The sequence below is a fragment of the Peromyscus californicus genome, unplaced genomic scaffold (assembly GCF_007827085.1).
Source record: "Peromyscus californicus insignis strain IS unplaced genomic scaffold, ASM782708v3 Scaffold_10__1_contigs__length_136768540, whole genome shotgun sequence".
Taxonomy (NCBI): Eukaryota; Metazoa; Chordata; class Mammalia; order Rodentia; family Cricetidae; genus Peromyscus; species Peromyscus californicus.
Window position 1 is genome coordinate 57,812,217 of NW_026294391.1, and position 22,700 is coordinate 57,834,916.

Sequence of the window (22,700 nt, forward strand, 5' to 3'; positions counted from 1 at the left end):
CTACACTGTTCTTTATTATTTGTGTTCTTAATGTCTTGATGATTGGCTTAAGTTTTCTTTCTGATTTATTTGTGTCTGGCATAAGGATACAAATTTATTTTATTTTGCATCTTTTTTGTGTGCTAAAGATTAGACCCAGAGCCTTGCAAATGCTGGGAAAGTACTCTACCACCAAACTATATCCCTAGCCCAATCTGATTTTTTTTCTAAAGATCTTGCTGTGTATGTGGTGATACCTCTAATCCCAATACTTGAGAGGCAGAGGTAGGAGGATCTCCTATGAATTGGAGGCCAGCTTGATCTATATAGCAAGTTCCAGGATATCCATGGCTGCTTAGAGAGACCCTGTCTGGAAAAATAAAAAATATTTTTGTTCATTTTATGTGTATGTGTGTATGTGTGTGACACAGAGACAGAGAAATAGAATGAATATGAGTGCCTCGGGGGCCAAAAATTACATTGAATCTCCTGGAACAGGTAACTGTGAGCTACATGATGAGGGTGCTTAGATCAGAACTGGAGTCCTCTTCAAGAGCAGAAAGCATTCTTAACTGCTGAGCCATCTCCAGCCACTAGATTTTGGATATATGATACATGATCTTTAAGTTTTTCGTGTCAACCTTAAATTTACTGTAATCCAGGCTAGCCTTGAGTTCATAATCTACTGCCTTAACCTCTCCAGCACTGGGATACAGGCATGTATGCACTATCGTGCCTGACTCCAAATTCACAAAAGAGTAGATAGTGTATACTTGGGAGATGTTTTTACCTGAAAAGGACATATTTTTTTAGGTTTATTTTATGTGTATGAATATTTTGCTTGAATGTATTTCTCAGCACCGCATGCGTGCCTGGTACCCAAGGAATTCAGAAGAGGATATTGGATCCTCTGGAACTGGAGTTAACAGTTGGTTGCGAACCACCATGTGAGTGTTGAAAATGCACAGGGATTCTCTGTAAGAACAAGTGCTCTTATCCAGGCGGTGGTGGCCCACGCCTTTAATCGCTTAGGAGGCAGAGGCAGGTGGATCTGTGAGTTCAAGGCCAGTCTGGTCTACAAAGTAAGTTCCAGAACAGCCAGAGCTATTACACAGAGAAACCCTGTCTGAAAAACCAATAAACAAACTAAAACAACAAGTGCTCTGAACCTCCAGCCCCTGAAAAGGACTTCCTTATTCCTATAATGGCTTGTAATAATCATAGTATATGTATATATAGTATACTTTTCGTGGTGCTGTGGGCCAAACCCAGGGTCTTGTGCATGGTAGGTAAACTATCCTGTTAAGCTATATCTCTACTCCCCCATGTGGTATACTTTTTATTCTTTATATAATGGTAAGCAGTAGATATATTTCAAGGATCACATCTGTGAAAGCTTTCTTTATTGGGTTGGGGCTATATTTCAAAGAGTTTTTCTAGAATGCCAGAAAACTTGGGATCAATCCCCAGCATCACATAAACTGGATATGGTAGCACATGCTGGTAATCTCAGCACTCAGGAAAAGGTAGGTAGCTCTCTATGAGTTCCAAAGCCATCCTAGGCTGCATATGGAGACCCTGTCTCAAAACAGTAAATGAAACATAGAGGAGCTGCTACTCAGTCCCAGGCCATTTGTGTCCTAGAAGATGTTGGTCCTCTGTTGCCCTATCTTTTAATTTTTTGGTTTTTTAGAAAGGGTCTCACCATGTAGCCCTGGCTGTCCTGGAACTCACTGTAGATCCGCCTGCCTCTGCCTCCTGAGTGCTTAGATTAAAAACACGTGTCACAGTGCCTGGCCATTGCCCTATCTTTTAATTTTTAAGAAATATCAACCATTGCGTTTTTATCTGAAATTTTGTAGTAAATATTTTGTATTAATTAGTTTTTTTAAGTTTTCATTGAAGTTTAATTTACCATAGAAAAATACGTTATAGGAGCTGGAGATATATCTTAGTTGGTAGAGTGTTTGCCTAGTATACATAAAGCTCTGAGTTTGATCAACTGGTGGTGCAGGCCTATAATTTGAACATTGATTAGCTATTCATTTATCTTAAAGAATTACATATATTCAGAGGGCCTAGGTCTGTCCCATGCAGGCTCCCTGGTTGTTGGTTCAGACTCTTTGAGTTCCCATGAGCCAGGCTAGTGATTTCTGTGGTTTTTCCTGCGATGTTCCTGACCCCCACCCCCTTTTTTCCTACAATCCCTCTTCCCTCTCCTCAGCAGGACTCCCCGAACATGGCCCCATGTTTGGCTCTGGGTCTCTGAATCTGCCTCCATCAGTCACTGGATGAAGGCTATCTGATGACACCTGGGGTAGTCACCAATCCGATCACAGGGGATGGCCAGTTCAGAGGAGAGGAGGGAGAGGAAGCTGCGATCAAGATGTAAAATTAATTAATTAATAAAAAAAAGAATTATTTGTTTATTGTGACAGAGTCTCACTATGTAGCCCTGGCTGGTCTGGAACTATGTAAGTCAAACTGGCCTTGAACTTACAGAGATCCACCTGCTTCTGCCTCTGGAGTGCTGGAATTAAAGACATGTGCCAAGGGATTATTGTTTTAGATATGATACAGTTTGGCTTAGAAAGTAGTTCTTGTTTTTCAAGTAGTCTTTATATTTTAGAGTAGTTCTAGGTTCATAGCAAAATTGGTAGAAGTTACAGAGGTCCAGTATACTCTCCACTCCCATTATCAACATCCTTACACCAAAGTGGTACAGGAGTTCTATTAATAAATAACCCTCCATTGACACTCCATAAATCCATAGATTACATAAGGATTCTTATTTGTTTATTTGACACTGGGTCTCTGTATGTATCTCAGGGTAGCTTAGAGATAGAGGCAAGGAGACGAGTCTAGAGCACATAATGAGATCTTGTATCCAAAATATTTTGAGAAGAGTCTAGAAAATGAAATATAAATGAAACAAGATTACCCATGTGTTCATAATTGGGTTTTTGTTTGTTTGTTTGTTTTGGTTTTGCAAGACAAGGTTTCTCTGTGTTGTTTTCATGCCTGTCCTGGATCTCATTCTGTAGACCAGACTGGCCTCGAACTCACAGAGATCTACCTGGCTCTGCCTCCCGAGTGCTGGGATTAAAGGCGTGTACCGCCGCCACCACCTGGCTGTGTTGATCATTGTTAAAGCTGGCTAATTAGGGTACTAATTAGTCTGATTTTGTATGCTTAAAGTTTTCCCACTAATAGCTAGATGTGGAGTCAGAGGCAGGCGAATCTCTGTGAGTTTGAGGCCAGCCTGATCTACATAATGAGTTCCAGGAGAGCCAGAACTATATAGTGAGACCCTGCCTCAAAAAACAAAACAAAAATCCAAAAATCAAATAAAAATTTTCATTTATAAAAGTAGAGGAGAGGTCCAAGGTAAGGATTAAATATAAGTTTTTCTGAATCTTAAATAATGATAGACTATTGGATAACAAAGTGTAAAATTCTTGTTTTTAAATTGCAATGTATGAGGTTAGAGAGATTGTTCAGTGATTAAGAGCACTGACTCCTCTTCCAGAGGACCTGGGTTCAATTCCCAGCACATATATAGCAGCCCCAAACCATCTGTGACTCCAGTCCGACAGCCTCTTTGGGCCTCTTTGTGTACCAGGCATGCATATAGTGTGCAGAGATACACATGAGCAAAACACCCACATACATAACATAAAAAATACATTTTAGCTGGGTGGTAGTAGTGCATGCCTTTAATCCCAGTACTCAGGAGGCAGAGGCAGGCGGATCTCTGAATTCAAGTCCAGCCCGGTGTACAGAGCGAGTTCCAGGACAGCCAATGTTACACAAAGAAATCCTGTCTTGAAAGATATAAAAAAACAAATTTTAGTGGTTATTTAAATAAATGAATAAATAGCAATATATATTAAATCAGTGTGTTGAAGAAATATAAAATTCTTGAAGTTACAAAGGTAATGGCATTTTACTTCTTTCCTAGGGCCTGAGAGTCAGTATACTAAGACTGCTCAGGAGATTGTGAATGTTTGTTACCAGACGTTAACTGAGGTAGGTGGTTAAGATCTAGCTCCAGGAAGCCTTTCTGTTGTGTCCTTGAGTTTGAAGCTTTCCTGACTACCCTGTTTTCTTTCAAAGTAATATTCCATCTTCTACCCTCATTCTGTCATTTCTTTCTCTGCTTTGTTTAGGTTATCAGCTGTGTTCTGCTGTTAGAATAGAAGTACTATGAAGACAGTGTGTGTGTGTGTGTGTGTGTGTGTGTGTGTGTGTGTGTGTGTGTGTGTGTGTGTGTTGTTTATTTTTGCCTGCCCAGTACCTTAATGTTGAATGAATTCATTAATTTTCTTTGTTTCTCAGTATGATGAACATTTGACTCAACTTGAGAAAGATATTTGTACAGCTAAAGAAGCAGCTCTGGAGGAAGCAGAATTAGAAAGCTTGGACCCAATGACTCCAGGACCTTACACACCTCAGGTGAGCCAAAGGATTAGGAATTTCTTACAATTTTCTTATGGTTTGGGAAATTGGGAGCATGTTAACGGATGTGTTTACTGAGATACCGTTCTTCTCTGTCCTTCCTCTTCATATGCCTTTCGTGTGCTTTCTTGTCTTCTCAAAGGCTAAGGTGAGTGAGGGCCATGTATCTTTGTGGCCTTGTTAAATCCAGAAGAGGCAACTATGGGATGAATGAGTGGGGTGGTTGTTTATAGACAGTGTGTGAGAATACCAGATTCCTGACTACTATAGCCAGAGCTATCCTCTAGGTCCAGTTCTCTTGTCAGCAAATTCTGGGGTTCTAGAATGTCCTTAGAATGTAGGTTGCTCAGTTACAGATGTGGGCCATATTGTTCTTGTACCTTCTAGGTGTCTGATTACCATTACCTTAGAGGTATGTCATTGTTACTCACATCACTCAATTTCCAGGGTTAATTCCCTTTCCTACTAAATGAAGACTGTTTATATTTGTATTTTAAGTTTATATATTAGAAGACTAGAAAGCAGGGTAAATAAGAAATTTTTTAGTTTTTCTGGTCTGAAGGAACCTTTTGAATATTTCCTCTATATTACATTCTGAGAAAGTTGGCGTATTTGAAGAATAGACTTTAAATGGAATATTAACAGGTCCATAGTTTCTTTATTGGAGATAGAGTGGTAGAGTGGAAAGGACATGAGGTTTGGTGTAAAACAGGCCTGGGTATGAGTCTTAGCTCTGCTACTGTCTAGTTTTGTGATACTGGGAAATTAACATTTCTATTCCCATTTCTCTAAGATGTGCTTTCTAACGTTAAGTGATTAGTTTGTATGGCACATGATAGGCATTTGGTAAATATTTCTTTCCTTCTTTGTGTGAAGGGTTTTTATTTTGTTTTGTTTTTTTGTAAAGTTCCCAGAGGCTCTTTCAAATTTAACCAAATACTTTAAATGCAGAATTTCTTCCTATTCCCATAGGATTATTTTTCATTCTACCCAGGTTTCACTCTGAGTTTAAATGCAGCATACATGATCTCTATTGGATTTTTGCTGTCTCTGTGTCTCATTCGTACACTTTCTCTATCTTTCTTTTACTCTCTCTTTCATCCCAAAACCTAGGTTACTGAGGGGCCAGGTATAAAGAACCCTCAGATACTTCAAGGTCCAGAACAAGGAAAGGCTCTTGGAGTTGTATGGGCAGATTGGGTCAAGGGGGCTTGGGTGAGTGATGTTGCCCAGGAAGGCCTTGTTTGCTAATAGGCTCACAGTTTCCACAAGGTACTTTCTGGTAAGTTAAAGCTTGAGTACTAGCCATCATTCTCCAGAAGAATCTAACCACCAAGTGGCATGTGCTTTTCTCAAGTCTTGGACAGTCATAAGCCTAGACCATTGGTGAATCAAAGCCTTGTCCTTCCTGAGCAATAGTTGTTTTCCTATTCTTAGTGAGTTTCCTATGGAGAGTATGGTATGGATAGTACTGCTTCATTCTTATCAGTTCATGCTCTCATCATTCCCTTCATTTATGTATATACATTGTAAGATAGCCCAGTCATTGCCTATTAACTCAAGGAAGAGCCTCATGTGTGACCACCCTTACTCATTACTATATAAAATCAAAAGATTATTACAAAGTGTCTATGTCTATGTAACTGTCATAATACAGTTGTGATTGTATAGAAGCATGGCAGTAATCATGTTATTTTCAACTTCCAAATGGTGGCGGTTAATAATGTATTTGCATCTGGATATTTATTTATACCGAGCTTGCATTGAGCTCAATACCTTGGAATTACTAATTTTATAGTTTCCCATAATTTTCTTTATTTTCATACTACACTTTCAAATTTTGCAGAAATTTCCTGATTTTTCCCTTCCGTTGCATACCAGTTTATCTGTGCACTAATGTTTTGAAACCTGTTTTGCCTCTATTTTGGAAACTCAGATCTTCTCAGTCAATGTTGTTTGCTTACTTGTTTACAGAGCAACACTTGTAGGTGTGCATTTGTTTCTTTGAGACAGGGTCTGGCTGTATAATCCAGACTGGCCTCCAATTTGTGCTGGAACTATAGGCTTTATTCCTTGCTCATAAGCAGGTTTTGTATTGCTCAAAGTAACGTGATGATTGGGGAAAATTAGAAGATGGGGCTGGAGAGATGGCTTGGCAGTTAAGAGTGCTTGCTGCTCTTTCAGAGGACCTGAGTTTGGTTCCTAGCACCCATGTTATGTGGCTTGCTGTTTTAACTCCACCTCCAGAAGTTTTGACACCTCTTCTGGCCTTCATAGACACTGTACTCACATGCACAAACCCACACTCAAACATACAGGTATATACATAATTTTAAAAAGTGAATGAAGTCTTTTTTAAAAAGAAAATTGGAAGATACGAAGAAGAGGTGTTACTTATCAATTCCGTCTTTCATAACACCAATCACTGAATATTTTGAGTTTCTTCATATCTGTGGTATATGTGTTTATGTCTATAAACATACTTTAAAATTAATATTAATTTTCTTATTCTATGCACTTCATGAATATTTTATCTAGTCCCTCTTATCATTGACTAGAATCTATTTGCTAAATCCCTGTTCCTTTCAGGGACAATAAGAGGAAGAGATCTATCATTTATTAAGTACCAAGTATTGGTACATAGCTCTTAATTGGTACACATGACAACCCTGTGAGGTAGATATTATCATCCATGCTTTACAGTTGAAGAAAACAGGATGATTAACAGTGGTAGAGCCAAGACTCAATCCCAGGGCTGTTTACTCCAAAGCCCATATTTTGTTTTGTTTTTAACATATCATTTTGCTTTGAAGCATCGTCCGCAAGCTCATGAACTGTCAAACCATCCCATACTCTTGTTGAAACTTAAATTCCTTTATCCAATTTCTTCTTATATGCCTCTAAGTCAATAAAACTATAACTAATATGAATCTCTGAGCTTAAAAACAGTAAGGCAAGGCTTAGAAGAAAAAAGTAGGTTACTGACCAGAGAGGCCGTTAATACATAAACTTGTCCCTAAGCTTTATGCATTTCTGCTTTAGTTTCTGAATACATACATTAGATGCCAGTCTGCTAGAGTGGATGTTATTCATAGGATTCTAAAAATTTGTCTACAAAGCTGTACCAGGCTGTGTTTCCTCTTTAACTGGGTTGTCTTGCATGTCCTTTTTCTTTAGTGAATGTTATAAAGGAGGATTCTTTGTATTTCTTCTAGCTGTTCCCTTGGTAGAAGCTAAATTGTATGTTTTATGCCACAGCCTCCTGATTTGTATGATAACAGCACATCCCTCAGTGTTTCTCGAGATGCCTCTGTATATCAAGATGAGAGCAATATGTCTGTCTTGGATATTCCCAGTGCTACTTCAGAAAAGCAGCTAACACAGGTAGGAGACTATTTCTCTTTGTGAGGTTGGTGGTCTGCCTGGTGGGTGAACATGGAGGGGTGGACTGATACCATGCATACATGAAGGGTGACTAGATCCTTTGGCCCTGAAAACAAGGCTTTGAAATTTGATTTCTGGGGCATGGTTGGCAGAATTAAGCACAACAGAACTTCAGAGAAAGTAGTTGAAGCATCAGAGCAGCCTAATAGGTGACTAGCTAGAAAGACCAGCTGCATTCAGAGATAGTGTTCACAACAATTGGCATACTATTTTGTGCATCCTATAAGTTATAAACCAAATTAATATTATGTATAATTTTTTTAAACTGGCTTTTACCAGAGGTATCAAAACATGTAGCTTAAGTTTTCCTGCCTGGCCCACAGTCAGGACAAATCTCTATCACCTGCCAGTCCCACAGCCGTCAGACCCAACCAAGTAAACACAGAGACTTATATTGGTTACAAACTGTATGGCCGTGGCAGGCTTCTTGCTAACTGTTCTTACAGCTTAAATTAATCCATTTCCATTAATCTATACCTTGCCACATGGCTCGTGGCTTACCGGCATCTTCACATGCTGTTTGTCATCGTGGTGGCTGGCAGTGTCTCTCTGACTCAGCCTTCCACTTCCCAGCTTTATTCTCCTCCTTGTCCCGCCTACACTTCCTGCCTGGCCACTGGCCAATCAGTGATTTATTTATTGACTAATTAGCAACACATTTGCCATACAGAACATCCCACAGCAAAAACATACTTTTCATCTGAAGCTATACCTATTCTCAAGGTTCCACGAAAGAGTACAAAACCCAGAAGGATTTTCTATCTCAAAAGCTTGCCTTAGAAAGGAAACATTCCCTTCTGATGACAGTTAGGAGTAGACCAAAAACTTTCCTGTTCTTTGTGTTTTTCTTGCCCTGTCTATTATTTCCAAAGAATGACTGGGAGGAAGTGCACATGCCTTGAGCAGTGTAAACAGCCTCCACTAGCCATGGTGTTGGCTGGGATATCAGGAAAGAGCATCCGGCCTAGGTAAAGAACCCTTGGTTAACTCCTACAGGCACATCCCTCAATGATGTGCTATTTGTGTTCCTTACTCACATTTGCCAGGGCCAAGGTAGGCTGGGCGAGGAAGACTCTGTAGATATTGAAGGGGAGGAGGAGGAGGAGGAGAAGCCTAAGACTCCAGCCCCAGTGAGTATGCTTACAGAAAGCTTATGGTTACATTATACACTTATATGACAGGAACCCCAGTAGTATAGGGCAGGCCAAATCCCAAGATGAGAATCATAGATTTTCTCCATAGCGAGCCTCAGTCTGACTTTAATCCTTAGAATGAGTTAGACAAATCCATCCACTACAGTTACTTAACTTCTTGTGAGGCAGCAAATGGGATGCAGGAGAAGGAAGGTATTCTGGTCTCTTCGTCACTGATGGGGCACCACCTGGACTTTTTTAGGAAGGTGAAGATGGAGATGGTGATCTTGCCGATGAAGAGGAAGGAACTGTACAACAGACTCAAGCCAGTGTCCTGTATGAGGACTTGCTTATGTCTGAAGGAGAAGATGATGAGGAAGACGCAGGGAGTGATGAAGAAGGAGATAACCCTTTTTCTGGTGAGTCTTACTCTTTCGCTTCTGTTTCTGTGTAGCTCACTGTTGTGCCCTCAGGACTGAATAGAAACCACTGTGCTACTTGCTATGTGCTAGTATAAAAAAACCTGTCTTTTTATTGAAGTCCCATTAGTAGACCTGAGAGTACTGAACACATACTCAGAGGATGATCATGTCCATTAGCCTGAGGGGAAGTGAAGATGAGCAGACACAGGAGACATAAAGGGAACAGTGGAAAAGGCAGTGCCCAAGTAGCAGCTTTGAAGGGTTGTGTTTGGGAACAGGAAAGGAAAATTAAGAAAAATAATTGCAATGGTAAGGTAAAGGTATTGGAGATGATAGAAAACGGGTAGATTAGACTGAGATAGAAGAAATAAGTTACTTGGATTCAGTTTCTAAACTATAGATCTTGCTACTATTGACATTTGATAGTTCAAGAGAGGCCTGAGAGGTGAGGACTTTAGGCACAAAGTCTATCTCATACATGCGAGGCAAACACTCTAGCACTGAGCCATACCCCTAGTCAAGCTTGTCTGTTAATGAACCACAATCTGTCTTTTTACAGCTATTCAGCTAAGTGAAAGTGGAAGTGACTCTGATGTGGGATCTGGCAGTATAAGACCCAAACATCCTCGTGTGCTTCAAGAGAATACGAGGATGGGCATGGAAAATGAAGAAAGCATGATGTCCTATGAGGGAGATGGTGGGGAGGCTTCCCGTGGTTTGGAGGATAGCAACATCAGGTAATGGGCAGTAAGATGCTACTGGGCTCTGGCATCATTTCCCACCTATGGTGACAAAGGGCCTAGCATCAGATGGCTTCCATCTGTCAGACATTCCCTGAGCACCTCTGCTTGGGCCAAGCATTGTCTAGACCCTGGGAATACATAAATGAATAAGACATGGCCTGTCCTTGCGGAGCTCGTCTAGTGGAATCATCTGACATAATGTTCTAAGTACTCAAGCACAAATAAGTGCAGAGTGCTGAGGTATCCCTAAAAAGGGAGTGTCGTATTGTGCTTTTAAGTAATCAGGGTAAATTTCACATAGAAGCATTTGAACTATGTCTTAAAGGATGGATCGGAGTCTGCTAAGCATATACAATGGCAGCAAAGGGGGATAGATCTTTACAGATGAAATAATATGTCAGAGGCATAGAAATCCAACACGAAGTGTGTTCAAGAGTAAATGGAGGTGGTTGGGAAATTAAGACTTTTGAAATAGCAAGAGCCTATATTGTAGAGGATCATAAGTAGAATCCTAAGGCATTTGGATTTTGTTCTGTTAGGAGTACATACTTTCAGGAAAAGGAAGTTGTCAGCTATGCTGGCATACTTCTGTAATCTCAATACTTAGGGTATGAGATAGGAAGATCCTAAATTCAAGGCTAGCCAAGTGTGGTGGTGCATGCCTAAGAAGAGGCAGGTGGATCTCTGAATTCAAGACCAGTCTGATCTGTATAGTGAGGTCCAGGCCAGTAAAACCCTGTGTCCAAAAACACAAAAACAAAAACAAAAAAAAAAAAAACAACAGAAACCCCACAAACCTGGGCTATGTATTGAGGCTCTGTCTAAAAACAAACAAAACAGCTCCGTGTGGTGATGCTGACCTGTGCACACTTTCAAGGTGGGAAGGTCAGGGGTTAAAGGTAAGCCTCAGCTACAGGATGAGTTCAAAGCTACGCAGGATTACATGAGACATTGTCTCAAAAAACAAAAAAGGTGGAAGATAAAATAACATCAAATTTGTATGTTAAGTAACTTTTAAGGGTAGTATGGGATAGAAAATAGCAGTATTCAGTTGAATTTGGGAGTTGAGTCTGATAAATAATGAAAATTTCATTGAGGAAAGAAAAACAGAGAGGATGGGAAAATGATTTTGGCTTCAAACATGTTGGATTTACTGCACATGTTATCCATCTTGCCAGCAAGTAGATAAAACATTTTATTGACTATAAGTAAAAACAAAAATAAGCTTTGGGATTCCCTCCTTTAAGGAGTTCTGCCTATTAGGAATTATGAAACAGGTTAACAGGCAATGGCAGTGTAACATAAAAGGCAACCACAGGGTTTTTCTGGGGCATGGAGAGGGATGGGGAGCGAAGCTGATTAGAGAAGGAAACTGAGCCAAATATGAGTAGTAGTTTATAGGGTAAGAAGCATAAGATATCCCAGAGACTTGGAATGGCAATGTGAAAAGCCAGAGTCATGAGGCATTTTGAAAGAATACAAGTAGGCCAGAGCTTTTAATTGATCCATGTAATAGAAATGATTCAGAGAGGTAGTTAAGAATAAATAAAAATTATTTTTTAAAAGAGATAGGTAAAAACCAAATTGTGAAGGACCCAAATGTGGGCAGGCATTGAGTGAGAACAGTGTATGATCTGCTTTGTGTTTTAGAAAGCTTGCTCTATGCCCTAAAGAACAAAGGATAAAAGACATGAGCTAAGAAATTCACAAATTCAAATGACCAATAACTGTATTTTATAGCTTCTCTAATAATCAAATAAGTATGATAAACAATGTAATGTAGCTTCTTACCTGTCAGATTGGTGATGATTTTTTGGAAAGCGTGTGAAGAAAAAGACATTTCCAAATGGCTGGCAATAATATGTAAATAGATAGGGTGAGTGGGAGAGAACTATGACAATTTTATCACTTTAAATAAAAATATTTAAATGTATACCCCCTTTGGTTCTAAAATTCTAAAGTTCTAGGAAATTGTCCTATGAGAACACTTTCATTAAGGTGTTTATAGCCAGACATGATGATACACACCCTTTATCCCAACACTCTAGGAGGCAGAGCACTATGGGTTCTAGGGCAGCCTGGTCTACATAGCCAGTTCCAGGACAGTTAGGGCTACATTGTGAGATCCTGTCTCAAACAAACAAAAAAGATGTGCAAAGATTTTATTAGAGCCCATTGCGTCTAATGGTGAAATAAATCGGAAACAGCTAAATGTTACTACTGAGAGACTGTTAAATAAATCATGTTATAGCCATATAGCAGAATACCATGCAGCTGTTAAGTCTGGCACACTCTAATCCCTAGGCTTAGAAGGTTGAGACAGGAGAATCACAAATTTGAGGCTAGATAGAACTGAATAGTAAGACTCAGTCTCAAAAATCCACCCAAAAAATTATGCTGTAGAGTGTAGTTGGTTTTGGGGTTTTTTTTTTTTTAACTCTTTAGGGGCCTGCCACCCAGCTCCCAAATAAATATATGGAGACTTATTCTTCCTTATGAATGCCTGGCCTTAGCTTGGCTTATTTCTAACCAGCTTTTCTTAAATTATCCCATCTCTCTTCTTCTACATTTTGCCTCTGGGCTTTTTACCTTTCTCTATTCTGTTTTTCTTTCCTTCTTACTCCATGGTTGGTTATATGGCTGGGTGGCCTCTGGTGGCCTCCTCTCCTCCTTTTTTCGCTCCTTGCTCTTCTCTCTTCTATTTATTCTTTCTGCCTGTCAGCCCCACCCATTTCTCTCTCCTGCCTAGCTGTTGGCCATTCAGCTCTTTATTAGACCCATCAAGTGTCTTAACAGGCACAGTAACACCGCTTTACAGAGTTAAACAAATGCAACATAAAAGAATGCAACACATCTTTGCATCATTAAACAAATATTCCACAGCATAAACGAATGTAACACATCTTAAACTAATATTCCACAACAGTAGATCAGTATTTATCGACACAGAAGAATGTTCATTATTATCATTGAAAAACAAATTTCCGAGGGATGAGCATCTTATTTTTAATCAGTTAGCTATTTATTTATTCCAAGACAAGGTTTCTCTATAACCCTGGCTGTCCTGGAATTCACTATGTAGACCAGACTAGTCTCAATTCAGAGATCTGCCTGCCTCTGCCTCCCAAGGGCTGGGATTAAAGTATGCACCACTACTCCTGGCAAGCATTTTATTTTTAAAGATTTATTTATTTGTTTGTTTGTTTATTTATTTATTATGTATGCAGTGTTCTGCCTGCATGTATACCTACATGTTTGCCTACAGGCCAGAAGAGGGCACCAAATTTCACTACAGATGGTGGTGAGCCACCATGTGGTTGCTGGGAATTGAACTCAGGACCTCTGGTAGAGCAATCAGTGCTCTTAACCTCTGAGCCATCTCTCCAGCCCTGTTCTAATTTTTTTTAAACAGTAAATGTGATTTGTGATTTTTTTCAGACTAAAATTAGAATAATCAAACAGAAAATAGAACACTGTGGCAGAAGAGTGAAGAATTAGTTGAAGGAGCTCAATACTAGGGCCATGAAGACTTATTTCAGTAGTGCAGGCCAGGGAAGTTAACACAGGACTAAGCGACAGCAGACAGAGCAGGAATAGAAAGGAGGTAATAGAGACAAGGTGTGTTATAACGATTACTCAGGCCTGCTGCCCAATTTTGGATACTACAAAGATGAGTGAAACTAAGAAGCAGGTGAAGCAGTGGGGCTCGGCAGCACTTGTGGTCGTGTTAGCTGGTAGTGTGTGCTGGTTGGTCAGTGTCCGGAAGTTGATTTCAGGTTCTCACATGGATAACGTCAACAAGGTAATGTTTTTAACAGGATCATTTTTTTCTTAGGGGAGGTGGAACAGTCAAGAACCCATTATTTAGTGTCCAGGGGAGGTTGAGATGAGTTGATCCCTTGGCAGTACAAAGCATGGGAATGGTCAGCTAGTGGGTGGTTCCCAAGCTTGAGAGATGTTGTTTCTCTTCTCAGTTATGGGAGCTATGAGGAACCCGACCCCAAGTCGAACACCCAGGATACAAGCTTCAGCAGCATCGGTGGGTATGAGGTATCAGAGGAGGAAGAAGATGAGGAAGAGCAGCGCTCTGGGCCCAGCGTACTAAGCCAGGTCCACCTGTCTGAGGACGAGGAGGACAGTGAGGATTTCCACTCCATTGCTGGAGACAGTGACTTGGACTCTGATGAATGAGGCTTTCTTTAAGCCTCTTCAATCAGCCTGGTCGATTACCTTTCCCCCAGCTTATTTATATGTGTATAGTGGCTGATAGTGATATCACCAGATCACCACCCTAGGTTTAGTAATAAGTAAATAGTAATCATCTCTCCAGATCCTGGAGTAGCAAGTTCTTTCCCCTAACCACTACCAAGAAGAGAGAGCAGACTCACTCTTCCCCATTACACGCCTTTAATGGCATTTATTGTTCTTGGTGTAGAAACATGGCACCATTTCACTTATAATTTGCAGGGTGGAATAGATGAAAACCCATCTGCTGGAATAGAGAATTAGGTACTGATGGGCTGGCTCTGTGCCACGCTTAAGATACAAACATATTGGACAAACTGTTTGTTCATGTATTACTTACAAGGACATACAATGCCTTGTTCCTAAATAGATTACAGGAACATAGCTATAAATCTTTGAAACAGGCTGTGTATCCAAAATAATAGGTGGCCATGTAAATGTGCTCTCCCTCACCCTAGGAAAAGTTATAGGAAAAATGGTAAGTTTCTTATGGCCAAGACTATCTTTTGTTGTTTTTTATGCTTAGGACATGGTTCTATGCAAAGTAGGTACTCAGTAAATGTTCTTAAAATCATTAAATCCCAACAGATATGTTACTGTGTATCTGTTCCATGCTAAGCACTCTATCAGATCCTTGGAGTGCAAAGGTTAAATAAGAGCTTGTCATCAAGTTGGGGGAGGGAGAGTAGAGTTCAAACCATGTTTATAAATCATTAGAACTGTAAGACAAATACAATCAAGAAGCTTAGCTGTAAAGTACAAAGAAAAATTGAGAAGAGATCATGTGTGAAAAAGCAGAGAAGTCTTCCAGAGGCCACCTGAAAACTGAGTGTTGAAGAAGTCATTGGTAGGAGTGTAGCAGCTCAAAAAGTCCAGGCAGGGTGTTAACATGAAGGGAAAAGTTGAAAGTCTAGATATGACAGAATGTGTTTGTACCTGCCTTGTTTCAGAAAGGATGCTGGAATGACTAGACATGACACTGAAAGACAACAGGAAGCATATCTTCAAGAGCTTTGCATTTGAGCCGGGCGGTGGTGGCGCACGCCTTTAATCCCAGCACTTGGGAGGCAGAGGCAGGTGGATCTCTGTGAGTTCAAAGCCAGCCTGGTCTACAAAGTGAGTTCCAGGACAGCCAGGGCTACACAGAGAAACCCTGTCTTGAAAAACCAAAAAAAGAAAGAGAGAGAGAGAGAGAGAGAGATATTTGCATTTGATACCAGTGAGTGAATTTTTTATTTAAGGAAATGAAGTCTAGAGAAGTGCATTAGATTTGTTTCAGGAATTTTCTGGATATTGAATGAAGACAGAATTTGAGTCAAATAATAGACATGTATGATCCCATTTGTGTAAGAGTAAAAAACCAGGTGTATATGATATGTTTGTATATACTTGTATGTGCAAAGGGAAACATGTGAAACTGTTAAATTGTTCACAGTGAACCTCTGGGGATGGGAATGGAGAGGAGGTGGTTCACTTGGTTTATGTATACTGAATGAGTATTCTGCTTTTATTTCTGTATCATTTGAGTTTTTAGTGTGTATTATTTTTGTAATAAATTTTTTTAAATTTACTGGCAGTGTGGAGAGTGGTTTGGAGGGGAGAGAAAATGTAGTTCAGGCTAAGAGGGGTGGAGCCTAAAGTAGGGTGGTGGTGGCACTGGAATGGGGAAAAGAGGAGTGACATTGAGACCTCTTCAGAAAGAGGTGTGATCAACAGGACTTCATGACATATTGGCACTTGGGATGGAAAAGGAAGACTGGAAAGGGTTTCTAGAATTTTGACTTGGGAGATTAGACGGGTACATGGTATTCATTTTATATTGCCCATTTTTAAATTTATTTATTGGAAGGAGGTTCAAGACAGGATTTCTCTATGTAACAGCTCTAGGTGTCCTATAACTCGCTCTGTAGACCAGTCTGTCCTCGAACTCAGATCCGCCTGCCTCTGGCTCCCTAGTGCTAGGATCAAAGGCGTGTACCACCACTGCTGGGCTTAAATTTATTTTTACTTCTTCTTCTTTTTTTTTTTTTTTTTTTGGTTTTTCGAGACAGGGTTTCTCTGTGTAGCTTTGCGCCTTTCCTGGAACTCACTTGGTAGCCCAGGCTGGCCTCGAACTCACAGAGATCCGCCTGCCTCTGCCTCCCGAGTGCTGGGATTAAAGGCGTGCGCCACCACCGCCCGGCTATTTTTACTTTTATTAAAATATAGTTACATAATTTCTCTCCACCTCCTCCCACCCAACCCTCTCTCTCAAATTTTTTTTAAGATTTATTTATTATGTAAACAGTGTTCTGCCTGCATGTATGCCTGCACACCAGAAGAGGGCACCAGATCTCATTACAAGTGGTTATTAGCCACCATGTGGTTGCTGGGAATTGAACTCAGGACCTCTGGAAGAACAGCCAGTGCTTTTAACCTCTGAGCCATTTCTCCAGCCCTGCAAGGATCTTAAGATCTAGAATGAGAGACTTGTAAATACCTGTGTATTAAAAAGTGATCCTTGAGGCAGGTGGTTCTCTGTGAGTTCTAGGCCAGCCTGGTCTACAAAATGAGTTCCAGGACAGCCAGAAATGTTACACTGAGAAACCCTGTCTCAAAAAAAAAAAAAATAATAACAACAAAAAAAGAATATTTACAATGAGAAGACTGAACTCTGCCAAGAAAGTATAGGAATACTCCACAGAGAAAACTAAAAAGCTAGATCATGAAGGCAGGCATGGTGGTTATACCTGTAATCCCAGCACTTGGGAGGCTGAGGCAAAGAATGCTTTGGAGTTAGGTCATCCTGGGCTACAAGACCCTAACAACAGTTGATGAACAGAGTTTAGCCATTAGCTGTAGGGGCCATGAGTGGGAGAACACTCATGAGTGGCAGAAGGAATGCTTGGAGACATGAAACAACACGTTCCAACTATAGGTAGTTCTACTTGAGTTGGGATACAGAGAACATAGCTGTAGATGATAAGATTTCCAGCTTCAGGATCAGATGATAATTTTAGAACAATCATTCTGGTAGCAGTATGATTTTGGATAGAAAGGAAGGGTGCCAGATGGTAGATGATTGAGACATAAACCATAACTGAATCACTGGTAGCAGGGATGAAATGAGACTTCTGTCTTAATGACTAGATAATGGGAAATAAAGAGAGTGGAACCTGTGTTTCTGACTTGGGAGTTTTTAGTCACTGAAAAGTGGCTCTTAAGTTTCAGTTAGAAGTATGTGAATTTCACATATGCTTATACAAGGCTTAGGATTTGTGCAACCTAGATGATAGACAACATTGCCTAGGAAGCATAGATAGAATCAGTGAAGAGTGTGCGCTGCTCTTGAAAAGGATGCAGGTTTGATTCCTGGCACCCAGCTGAAGCTTGAGCACCTACACTCATGTGCACACCCATATACACAGACTTACACATAATTAAAAATAAATTTTTAAAATGTATTTATTATGTATAGTGTTCTGCCTGCATGTGTGCCTGCAAGCCAGAAGAGGGCGCCAGAACACAGGTCCTCTGGAAGAGCAGGCAGTGCTCTTAATCTCTGAGCCATCTCTCCAGCCCTAAAAATAAATTTTTAAAGAAAAATGGCTTCTTTATTTCTTTTTTATTTTTTAGAAAAATTTCCCCATTTTATTAAAAATAGATTGTTTTCTCAAACAATTTATCCTGATTACAGTTTCCCCTCCCTCCACTCCTCCCAGTTCCTTCCTACCTCCCCTCCCATCTGGATCCACTCCCTTTGTGTCTCTCATTAGAAAAGAACAGACTTCTAAGAGGTAATAACAAAACCTAAAAATAAGATATAAAACAAAAACCATCACATCATCGTTGGGCAAGGCAAACCAACAGAAGGAAAAGAGCCCCAAGAGAAGGCACAAGAATCAGACTCACTCATTCACACACTCAGGAGTCCCACAAAAATACTAAAGTGAAAGCTACAGTATACACAGAGGACCTGGTGCTGACCCGTTATATGCCCTGTGCATGCTGCTTCAGTCTCTGGGAGTTCATATGAACTTCGCTCAGTTGTTTCAGAGGGCCTTGTTCTCCTGGGGTCCTCCATACCCTCTGGCTCTTACACTCTTTCCACCTCCTCTTTCTTGGGGTTCCCTGAGCTCTGAGGGGAGAAATTTGATGGAGACATCCCATTTAGAGCTGTGTGTTCCGATCTGTGTGTGTGTGTGTGTGTGTGTGTGTGTGTGTGATGTCTGGCTGTGGGTCTCTGTTCCCATCCACTGTAGGAGGAAGTTTCTCTGATGGCTGAAAAAGGCACCGAACCAGGCGGTGGTGGTGCATGCATTTAATCCCAGCGCTCGGGAGGCAGAGGCAAGCGGATCTCAGTGAGTTCGACACCAGCCTGGTCTACAAAGTGAGTTCTAGGACAGCCAGGATTGTTACACAAAGAAACCCGGTCTTGAAAAACCAAAAAAATAAAAATGCATTGATTTGGTTCCCTGGCAGGGCTCTAACAATTTTTGTTTGTTTGTTTTTTGAGACAGGGTTTCGCTATGTAGCTTGTGAAAAAGTGGGGAATGAAGGTGCTAGTTTAATGGTCAGAGAAAGCTTTGCTGTACAGCTGTTATTGGCCTGTATGCATTAATTTGGGCAAGATTAAAGCACTTTTTACAATGAGAAGATGTATGGCTGGGGTAGCACAGTGGTCATCCGTAGAGTACTTGCCCTAGTACATGTGAAGCCCTGCATCCTATCTCCAGCACTGAGAAAACTATGATAAGCAGTGGAAAAAAAAACTTATTTCCTCTTTAAGGGAATTTTTTATTTCTTCTTTAAGGGCCTCTATCATCTTCTTAAAGTCATTTTTAGGATTGATTTCTTCTGCTTCATCTGCCTTGGTATGTTCAGGTCTTGCAGGTGTAGAATCGGTAGGTTCTGATGTTGTCATATAGGTCTTTATGTTGTTGCCTGTATTTTTGCACTGGCGTCTACTCATCTCTTCCTCTGCTCCGTGCAGGCTGTGTCTGTGTCTGAAGGTTCTAGTTTTTAGTCTTGGTTCACTAGGAGTTCTTGGTTAAATTGTTGCTGTTGGGCTCCGTTTCTTTGGGAGCAGCTTAGTCCAATCAGTGTTAGTGGGTTCTGTCTCTGGGAGCAGTTGTTCCCAGTTGGTGCAGAGTGTGCTTATGGTTTCAGTGGTTGTTAGGTTCGTAGGGGTTAGTTTTTTTTGTTGTTGTTTGTTTTTGTGGGGGAGCAGGGAAAGTTAGCTGTCTGGTCGCTGGGACTCTGAGAGGTAGGGCCTAGGGAGTAGAGACCTGATCTGATGGTCTGGGGATGAGAGCTTACCTGTTCTCAGCTGGTGAAGTGTATACTTACCATTCTGGTGATCTGGTTCAGTGGCTGGGCGGCGCCTTCTTTTGTGTTCTCAGGTCACATTTTGCTCATTCGTCAACTCCTCAGCTGATCTTGTTTCCTCAGACTGCAGACTGTAGGATTCTGAATCCTTTCCCGAATGGATCTCAGCTGAGCAGGTTGTTTAGTAGGGTAATCTCACCAACACCTCCAAGTTGTTGGGTTTCGTAGGATCGGCAGCTGGGCCCTGGGTTGGCCTCAGAGTGTTCGGGTCTGTTCTGGTTGCGTCCCACGGAGACGGCTCCCTCCCGGGGTGCTGGGATTAAAGGCGTCCCTGTTCCAAACTCTTAATCTCCTTTTCACTAACTCCTCAGGGGGTAATAGCTTAGTTTCTGGTCTTTATTACAACCACCTCTCGGCTGCCGCTCTACCTGCCCCCGCTCCGCCTGCCCCTGCTCTGCCTGCCTGCCTCTGCCGCCGCTCCGCCTGCCCCTGCTCTGCCTGCCTGCCTGCCTGCCTCTGCCTCTGCGGCCGCCGCTCCGCCTGCCTGCCTGCCTGCCTGCCTCTGCCTCTGCGGCCGCCGCTCTGCCTGCCTGCCTGCCTCTGCCTCTGCGGCCGCCGCTCTGCCTGCCTGCCTCTGCGGCCGCCGCTCTGCCTGCCTGCCTGCCTGCCTGCCTGCCTCTGCCTCTGCCGCCGCCGCTCTGCCTGCCTGCCTCTGCGGCCGCCGCTCTGCCTGCCTGCCTGCCTGCCTGCCTGCCTCTGCCTCTGCCGCCGCCGCTCTGCCTGCCTGCCTCTGCCGCCGCTCCGCCTGCCTCTGCCGCCGCTCTGCGTGCCTCTGCCGCCGCCGCTCTGCCTGCCTGCCTCTGCCTCTGCGGCCGCCGCTCTGCCTGCCTGCCTCTGCCGCCGCCGCTCTGCCTGCCTGCCTCTGCCGCCGCTCCGCCTGCCTGCCTGCCTGCCTGCCTGCCTCTGCCTCTGCCGCCGCCGCTCTGCCTGCCTGCCTCTGCCGCCGCTCCGCCTGCCTCTGCCGCCGCTCCGCCTGCCTCTGCCGTTCTGCCTGCCTGCCTGCCTGCCTCTGCTGTTCTGCCTGCCTGCCTGCCTCTGCCGCTCTGCCTGCCTGCCTGCCTGCCTCTGCCGCCGCTCCGCCTGCCTCTGCCGTTCTGCCTGCCTGCCGCCGCTCTGCCTGCCTCTGCCGTTCTGCCTGCCTGCCTGCCTGCCTGCCTCTGCTGTTCTGCCTGCCTGCCTCTGCCGCTCTGCCTGCCTGCCTGCCTCTGCTGTTCTGCCTGCCTGCCTCTGCCGCTCTGCCTGCCTGCCTGCCTCTGCTGTTCTGCCTGCCTGCCTGCCTCTGCCGCTCTGCCTGCCTGCCTGCCTCTGCTGTTCTGCCTGCCTGCCTGCCTCTGCCGCTCTGCCTGCCTCTGCCGCCGCTCCGCCTGCCTCTGCCGTTCTGCCTGCCTGCCTGCCTGCCTCTGCCGCTCTGCCTGCCTGCCTGCCTGCCTGCCTGCCTGCCTCTGCCTCTGCGGCCGCCGCTCTGCCTGCCTGCCTCTGCCGCCGCTCCGCCTGCCTCTGCCGCCGCTCTGCCTGCCTCTGCCGCCGCCGCTCTGCCTGCCTGCCTGCCTGCCTGCCTCTGCTGTTCTGCCTGCCTGCCTGCCTGCCTGCCTGCCTCTGCCGCTCTGCCTGCCTGCCTGCCTGCCTCTGCCGCCGCTCTGCCTGCCTGCCTGCCTGCCTGCCTCTGCCGCCGCTCCGCCTGCCTCTGCCGTTCTGCCTGCCTGCCTGCTTCTGCTGTTCTGCCTGCCTGCCTGCCTGCCTGCCTCTGCCGCCGCCCAAAACCCACTATTTTGTATGCTAACTAAAACATTAGTTCTTAGTTCCTGTTTTCAAAACTTCTTCTGAGTGTGACAGTCTATGGACAGCCAAGGGTGTATGTCCTTGCTGTCTACCTTGAGACTTTTTATAAAAATTTAGCCATGAAACTGTTTTGTTTTGTTTTTTTAAGACAGGGTTTCTCTGTGTAGCCCTGACTCAAAAAAAAAAAAACTTTTAAAATTGGCCAGAGCCAGGCAGTGGTGAAGCACATCTTTAATCCCAGCACTCGGGAGGCAGAGGCAGGCGGACCTCTGTGAGTTTGGGGCCAGCCTGGTCTACAGAGTGAGTTCTAGGGCAATCCGAGTTACATAAAACCCTGTTTTGAAAAAAACAAAAACAAAACCAAAAGCTCTTAAAATTAATCTTATTTGTATTTTCTTTATTTCTTATTTGTATTTTATTCTTATTTGTTTTTAAGTTTTCCTTTTGGGGGATACGACAAGGGTGAAGGGTGGATACAGAGGGACTGGGAAACAGGTGGAACTGGGGTGCATGATGTAAAATTCCCCAAGAATCAATATAAAAATTGTCCAGAGAAGTATGTGGAAAGCAAGATACACTGTTTTGAGGGAAGCCAAAGGAAGAGTCTTTCAAAGGATAGAACGATCAGCAGTTTCCAGTACTTATGAATGGCCAGTCACATAAGGCCTGAAAGTTGTGATTTGGATGTGGAAATTGAGGAGCCTGAGAAAAGCAGTTTCTTTGGAATGGTGAGTGCAGAAACCAGATGGCAAGTAGGTTGGAGAAGTCAGCATCATTTCTAGGAGCTTGGTTTGGGTGTATTCTTTACGTGACCTAATCTAACCCTGAATTTCTGTTTGTTTTTTGAGACAGGGTTTCTCTATGTAGCAAGCCCTAGCTGTTCTGTAGACCAGGCTGGCCTCGAACTCACAGAGCTCTGCCTGCCTCTGCCTCCTGAGTGAGGGAATTAAAAGCATGTGCTACCACACCCAGCTTATCCTGAACGCTTTAATGAAAGTAGCTTTTCTCCCCCCATGACTAGGTGTTCAGTAAACTTTATTTTTTTTATTTTTTATTTTTTTTATTTTTATTTTTTTTTAAAGAGTGGGACCTTCTTTTTTTTTTAATATTTGTTTATTTATTATGAATAC

At 42.8% G+C, this 22,700-nt stretch overlaps 1 protein-coding gene across 4 annotated transcripts in view; it reads left to right on the forward strand.

The window, feature by feature from the left end:
• Taf1 (TATA-box binding protein associated factor 1) overlaps positions 1-15,994 on the forward strand; it is a 75,252-nt gene extending 59,258 nt beyond the window's left edge. For 3 of the 4 annotated variants that reach the window (XM_052733908.1, XM_052733900.1, XM_052733918.1), the window contains exons 33-38: positions 3,941-4,008; positions 4,318-4,434; positions 7,696-7,821; positions 9,277-9,433; positions 9,996-10,173; positions 14,154-15,994. In XM_052733908.1, coding sequence (XP_052589868.1) covers positions 3,941-4,008; positions 4,318-4,434; positions 7,696-7,821; positions 9,277-9,433; positions 9,996-10,173; positions 14,154-14,370 — 863 coding nt within the window. In that variant the 3' untranslated portion in view covers positions 14,371-15,994. The other variant, XM_052733928.1, reaches the window with a different exon arrangement.
• Positions 15,995-22,700: the final 6,706 nt, after the last annotated feature.